This window comes from Colobus angolensis, unplaced genomic scaffold (assembly GCF_000951035.1).
Source record: "Colobus angolensis palliatus isolate OR3802 unplaced genomic scaffold, Cang.pa_1.0 Scaffold20, whole genome shotgun sequence".
Lineage (NCBI taxonomy): Eukaryota > Metazoa > Chordata > Mammalia > Primates > Cercopithecidae > Colobus > Colobus angolensis.
The window spans coordinates 15407450-15415389 of record NW_012115155.1 but is presented as its reverse complement, the minus strand read 5'-3'; the positions used below and the strand labels follow the sequence as shown (position 1 = coordinate 15415389).

Here is a 7940-nt window from a genome sequence, read left to right as displayed (position 1 = left end):
CATTGATCAATGTCCTAGTAATATTTCATTCTTTTATATCATCTTTTACAATAAGATTTAGTTGCTTTCAGACTAATTTAAAAATAATCTTTGGGGTTAATATTCTGTTTTCAAATTATGAAAAATGGAGGAATTCAATCAAATATTGTATTCTCTCACCAAGTAGATTTTTAAGTACCATATGCTGTTTTATGCCCTATATTATGTAGTCAGAATGAAAATGTGCTCCATGTTTTCAAAGTATATACCCCCCTCGTCTTTCACATTGTTCCAAATAGTGAGAAAATAAATATACGTCCATTCTTCCTACTACTTTCTTTCCTTATGTTTATCTCCCAACTAGCCACCAGACATTCTCTCCACCTTTACTACCTACAAAGAGGGCTGGCTGCTATTCAGGTCATCTGGCAAGTATCATGTTTTCTCCAGTGTGGAAAAACTAAGACATATGTGTTTTGTTTACAGTGTGTCAAATATGTCAATTCAATGAGTTTTTGGATTTGTTGGCAAAAAAGAAGAGACTGAAAAATAAGGAACAGCATTTTTCTTCTGGCCAGTGGTAATTTGTTGGCACAGGAATTTCTGTATTATAAATGACACTAAATTCTCTCTTTGATGGCCTCATTTTAAGAACAGATTTTAAATAAACAGATCTTAGGCACACAGAATTTCAATCATTGAGGTGTATCTGCAGAAATAATTAGATATTTGAAAGTGACTTTTAATCACTTCAGCTTGAATCCATGTGTTGCAAAAAGATTTCCTAGCTAATATGATTATTCCAGGAACATCTAAAAGTTTTCACTGAGTAACCTTTTTTTGACATGACAACTTCTTATCTTCTTGATCCTGAAAAATTAGTATCAAGATAAAGGCACATGCTGGCATGGGGAAAGAGGGGGAATAACCCACCTGACAACTGGTAAAGATAATCGTATTTTTACAATTTTTGATAAATAAATTAACTTGCAAGCCTTATTATGACTCTAGTTTCTTCTCCCTTTAATCAGTTACACATATTACTGCCAGAGTAATTGTCATATATTTTATCATATAATCCACCTGCTAAGAAAGAGTGTTATTGTTTACAAATTATTTCTCTTCTGAGGATGACAACACAGGTCCTTTCACATGTGGTCTCTCCTTGGTCTCCCAGACTCATCCAGCCTCCATCAGTATTTCCTAGTGTAGGCATATTCCACACACTCCCTGCTCCCCGAGGTGCCCATGCATTTGTGCCCATGGTCTTTCTCTTCCAGTAGCATTGAAGGAGAAAGAGGAGGAGGAGGAGCAGAAAAGGAGTGGGGAGGGATGAAAAGAGGAGGCACAGAGAAAAAATGAGAGGAAAGAAATGTCCAGCGAAGGGAAGAGAAAGAAAGGAAGAAAGAGAGTGAGAGAATTTCTCCACATTTCTCAAGACTCACCTCAAGTGATCTCTCCTCTTCAAGCCTTCCCTAAATCCTGTGACAGAGAGCCCCATGCCACCATACCTTATGCTGTGTCATCCTCTAGCAAATTTACATGGTGGAACAAAGCATGCTTATCTTTTTCTCCATTATGGTTGATCAGAAACTTCAGAGAACGGTCTGAGTCTTGCTGTTTCTGTGTCTCCAATCACCTAGTAGTAACTAGTCCAAGATTATTTTTTTGAAAGAAGGAATGAATGAAAACTGCAAATTAATTAAACACGAGAGAACAGACAAACAAAATAAAATAGATTTGTTGAACCCTGTTTGTATAATATGAATAGACTTCCAAATTAGTCCTTCTAGTTGGTAAATTGGAGGAAAATTAATGAACCTGAAAATGAAAAGTAGGTGTCACGTTATAAGCTTTCTAAGAAAATAACTTGAGCATTTTTTCCTTGTGCTATCCTCCTTTCCCGGCCCTGAATTATCTTCTAAAATGTTTTGCCCAAGTAGAAAGTTAATTAATTTATATTAAGCAATTAGAAGAAGGAAAGCAATTTTCATTTTCAAGTAAAAGAATTGGAAAGAAAGAGAGGAGATGACTAATCGTTAGAAATGGCTTAGACGCCGAATGGTTTCCCACATATACCAAGATAAAAAGAATGAGCAGGAGGAGGATGATCCATGGAGTAATACAATACTGTCAGTCAGGGTACAGACAGGAATGTCTGCCCTGTCAGCTTTGATCATATCTTGTGGAGACTGGAAAAGAAAAAGATGGTGCTTTTTTACACATATTCTGTAGCTTCCATTTATACTGAAAAGTTATTGTAAAGAGAATAAGCAGATAGTTTCCATGGTTAGACAGCCTTTGTAAGTTTTGCAAATTTTTATTCTTTTTACCAACAGTGACATGCTTAATTCTTCAAGTTATCACACTCAAACTGAACTGAATGTCAGTGTTCTGTTAACTATAAAATCTAATGGTTCATTTTTCAAAGTTTCTCTGAAACACATCAGTTCAATGACATCTGTAGGTTAAGAGGATGCCCTATGATACAGATATATAAGAATTCAAATGCAGACTCCATAATCGACCTTATCTGTGATGTTGGACAAATTAAACTTTATCTTCAAGACTGTTTTTCTCAGATGTAATATAGAGATGAATAACAAAAAATTAAAAATAGCTAGAATAATTAGATACATGGTATATGCCAGATGCTCTTTCAAGTACTTTATAGAAATCAATTCATTTAATTATACTGATAAGTTTATGGTTTAAGTACAATGATTTCACTCATTTTCCAGGTGAGAGAAGTGAGAACTAGGAAATTATGAATTATTTGGTAAATGACGTGTATAGCATAGTGTCTTGTATATAGTAGTCAGTCACTAACTGGAAAAAGATACTGCTTTTTTCTTCATGTGTTAGGCTGGATTCTCCACAGAAACAAAACCAATAGGATATATATATATAATATATATATATTCCTTTAAAATATGTATTCTCTAAATCCTTTATATATTATGTATATAATGTAGATAGATAGATATAGTAATTAGCATAGGAAGTTACAGAGGCAGAGAAGTTTCAGGATCTGAAGTTGGCAAGCTGGAGACTCAGGAGAGCCAATGGTACAGTTCCAGTGTGAGTCTAAAGTCCTGAGAACCAGGAAAGACAATGATTTAAGGTTGTAGACTGAGTTCAAGTATGACAGCAGCAGAAGACTGATGTACCATTTTGAGAATAGTTGGGCAAAGAGAGCGAATCCTGTTTTATTCTGCATTTTGTTTGATTCAAGCCTCCATGGATTGGATAAGGCCCACTCACAGTGGGGAGGGCTGTCTGCATTATTCATTGTGTTGATTCAAATGCTAGTCTCATTCAGATACACCCTGAAACATGCACTCAGACATAATACTTAACCACGGAACTGGACACTCTGTGGCCCAGTCAAGTTGACACGTAAAACTAACCATCACAATTCACTATGGCAATTTCAAAGAAGGAAAACATTGGCAAAACTGTTTACAAATGAATTCTCAAAATAAATGTTCTAATTATATTTTACAAGAGACACAGGGGAAAGTACAAATGATGATGGAGTCTGGTTTATACTTCACACACAGAAAACATTCATTCGATGAATAATTGAGATCATCAGTTAATTAGAGGTGGATATACAAAATTTAAAATATTGTGACAAGTAATTGAAAAGACAAAGCGTGAAAGGCAGTAAAATGAGATGACAATTTAGGAAAAGTAAAGCAGGGGATATGAGGGCAAAGAATGTAAAATCAGACAAATAGACAAAACGTAAATTAAAATTTGTCTAATATAAGTTAAAAAAGAAAAAAATTATTCTTAGAGTGATAAATGATGACTGCACAGAAGACATATCTAACTCTAGCATTTTATATTTTACCCAGTTTCATTCCATCCTCAGTAGTACCAATAGTTCATTTTTTAAAAACAACAAATCTGCCATCTACATTAAAAAGGTCTTAGAGAATCTCCGCTGTCTAAATGAAATCCTAATTCCTTTGTATTTTATTACATGCTCCTAAAAGTTTTTCTTAGTCTTCATTTGCAGCCTCATTTCTGGCCACAGTTTTCCCAATATACACTAAATTCTGTCCACAATTAACTTCTCATAATTTTCCAGAAACACAATGTGTATGTTCTTTACTTATATTTATTGTCTTTTCTAGATGATTCCATTCCCCTTTTTCCATCCAGTGGGTCCTATTCCCTAGAAGGCAAGTTGATGTTGATGTGACGATAAAAGGAATGATAATGTCTTGGGAAAGAAGAGTAGAGTGTTGGGGATTATAGCTCTCTTTTATTAGTTATTTTGGCCAACCCTTGTAGAGGATATCTTAACTGCATATTTTATTTAATTCTTACAGCAAACCTACTTTTTGTTATACATGTTTTATTGTTGTGAATGTTATAACTTAAAGAGACTAAGTGGCTTATCCACGGTCACCCAGTTAATAAGACTATTTTACTCAGTTCAAATACCAAATTTACTTTCCTAAGAACTCTTTTATTAAGAATAAAATTATTTAAATTCATAAAGCCCTACAATGTTCTTTTTATATTGTATTAAATATGTCAGAAATATTTACACATCAGTCTACTCAATTTGATTTTGTTTTTCCTGAATCTAGGAATGAGTTCCATCTAACCTGCTTCCCCCATCCCCTGCAGTTCATCATAAGCAGTTTATAATCTTTTATTTAACAGAAACACGTATAAAAAATAAATTCTAAGTATACACAAGTGAAGGCAACACACTCAATAGTACAAACAAGAAAGCAAAGCGAACCGCCTTTGCCATTTTAAAAATTTGGAGGAATTAAACTTTATTAAAATTCTCATTAGGAACATTTCCTATTAATAATTCCATTATTAAAATACTGGAATGTCGATAGATATAGGTATTGAAGAAAACTAAACACAAAATTTAATGATTTTTCCTAATTATTATTCAGAGAATGTCTTTGAAAAGATAAGTGCAGAATATACAAAATCAGAAAGATCAAGAAGCATGCCGAATTGGCAGTGTGATTGCCAAAGCAAACAGAACAGTCTATAAATTATTACTTAGGGTTTGGGGTGGCTCTTGCATCAGTCACAAAACGCATGGAAACTAAATAATATGTGTTAAGAAATCTTGTCATAAGGGAACACATCATGCTTCTTCCTAAATCTGTTTTTTAAATGAATTTCTTATATGATTGCTCATGACGAGACCCAACAGTGGTCTTTATTGTTTATAAACCAATCAATATCTCTCAGTCTCAATGTGTCACCTCTCTGTCACCATTAAGACAGCAGAGGGCAAAGAAAGTGCAATAAATTTTAGCATGTACCAGATGAAATAGCTGATAGGCTCATTAGAGTAACTATCAGGGACTGAGAAAGCTGCCTCTCCATATCAGTTCCCACAACTTTGACCTTTGGGTTGGATTTCTTCATAAAATTCAGCCTGATTTTTCTAATTTCCAAAATTCTACATTTATTTTCTATTTTCTCTTGTCTCCTTTTGGATGTTTTTAAAATTCATCCCTCTAAATGGATACTTGTAAAAAAATTAATGTTTCTTTGCAACTTCACCCTTTGACTGTTATATATGCATTCAACTGGAGATAAAGGTGGGTTGAAATGTGGAATTTAAGATTACTTTATACCAAAGTATATATTGCTTTTAGGTAATTTTTATAATGTCCCATATACATAACTTTCTAGGCTTTATTTTATTATAGATATTTGGCCAAGTAAGCACAGCTGAAAGTTTCAATTAAGAGTCTAGGACACAAAGTTTGGGAAAAAAAATCATAATATTCTAATAATGTGTATTCCTTGGATGCTGTATGTCTAAAAACACTCATGAATACATAGTGCACATGTGTTAGAATAAAATTTTTTTTTAGAGTATAACAAGTTCTTTAGAAAACTTTTTGTATCAAATGGTGTAAAAATGAAATCATTTTATATAAATTTAGAATCTGTAAAATGTACAAATTATGCTTTGCTCACAATTGTATTTATTTACATCTAATCAACTCCACCTTCTCTTTCCTACTAGATATTAGCTCTATTAATTGATTGGTATGGATATATGGGGGTGTGTTATCAAATTATACACATCCTTGTCCTTTTCCTCCTTTCATAAGTTTCCTTTAAATTTATGATTTTTATTACTTCTTTAAACCAATAATGATGGAAAATTAATAAATATGAATATAAAAATTAAGATATTAATCACCTAATCGCTCAACACATTTCCACTGAATTGATTTTAATTTTTGAAGAATTATCATATAATATTGAATAAAGAATTAGCTCTTGAATAATACAAATCATTTCTTAGGGGAAGCCCGAGGAGGAAGACTGAATGAGAAGGAGTTTGGCAATAGGGTGTTAAATACCATGGGAAACAGTCAAATTCATAGTAGCTAAGAATAGAATGAATGATGGTTGCCAGGGACTGCATGAGGAGAAAATGGAAAATTGTTTTTCAATGGGTATAAAGTTTCTGTTATGCATAATAAATAAGTTATAAATATCTGATGTGTAACATAGTAATAATCTATATTAACAAGACAGTATTGTGCACTTTAAGATATGAGAGGAGGATACATTGCATTTTGTGTTCTTACCAAACACACACACACACACACACACACACACACACACGGAAATTTTTGGCAGTGATAGACGTATTTATTACCTTGACTTTGGTGATGATATAATGGGTATATGCGTACTTTTAAACTAATCAAATTGTATACATTTAATATGTGCAGTTTTTGTGTACCCATTTTATATCAATAAAACTAAACAATACAATGGAAAAGTCAGTAAGACAGAGATGGATGGTAAAATATTGTTCATATTTTGAGTTACTGTTTCTTAGGCTCAGATTGGTGCTTACTAATTTTTTTTTAATTCCGAGGGATAAAAAGCTGGACGTTTCAGAATATCACTAATGTTTTACATGTAGTTCCGAAGATTTGTAAAAACCTCTCTTCCCCCGCTTTTTAAACTTTATATAAAAAAGGAGAAAGATCAATCTGTGGGTACGAGAAAGGAAAATTGTAATTATAAGTTCTGTCTAGGGATTTACTCATGAATAAATTTTTGTTTCAATATTGCAAAAGGCTCTTGTCTATGATTAGAGATGTTCATATTAAAAATTCAGATAATGTAGAATGCTATGAAGAAGTTTCAAATTAACTGAAATAACTTTCAAAACCAGTTAAAGCTCTGAACAACAACAAAACCACTACTGATCTCCCTATGTGAGACTAAATGAAGGGTCCTGGGAATATTAATTCTGAAAGAAAGCTTGTCCAGCATCCCCTTTCATAATAAACTATATCAATTCAAGGACTACATAGAGTAAATTTTTTCAGGTTGTATAGTTCTCTGGTTTGAATGTGTCCCCCAAAGTTTATGTGTTGGAAACTGAATCCCCAAAGCACCAGTGTTGAGAAGTGGGAACTTTCAGAGGCAGAGCCCTCATGAATGGAAGGATTAACGCCATTATTATGAGGGTGGGTTAGTTAGCATGAGAGCGGATTCCTGATAAAACGATAAATTCAACCTCCTTCCCTTTCTCACTCTTGTCCTCTCTTGCCCTTCCACCTAACGTCAGGAGATGACTTAGTAAGAAGGCCTGCATCAGATGCTGGCACCATGCTCTTTCACCAGCAGGAGAAAGTCACCATTATATTTGGCATGTATACCTGAAGAACATACATAAGATATATATATACAACCACGATGTTGGAAGGCTTGCTTATTTATCTTATAGAAATAATCATTCTATATAAAATTTGAAAAGCACTTCTTTCATACAATTTATCATGACCATTTTTCTATTAGAATCATGTCTATCATGATTTATCTTAGATTATATGTTTTCCGGTCCTAAGAAATGCAAAGTTCTTGCTTCCATTGGCATTAAATCATAATTATGTATAAGGAATAAATTTAAGGTAAACCTCTTTTATTTG

The 7940-nt window shown here is 33.2% G+C and overlaps 1 protein-coding gene across 1 annotated transcript in view; it reads left to right on the top strand.

Annotated features, from left to right (window-relative positions):
* The first annotated feature begins 2040 nt into the window (after positions 1 to 2040).
* Positions 2041 to 7940, top strand: part of LOC105511570 (inactive dipeptidyl peptidase 10) — a 186989-nt gene continuing 181089 nt past the window's right edge. Inside the window, exon 1 of the mRNA XM_011941728.1 lies at positions 2041 to 2121. Within this exon, the coding sequence (XP_011797118.1) occupies positions 2041 to 2121 (81 nt within the window). The remainder of the gene's footprint in view (positions 2122 to 7940) is intronic.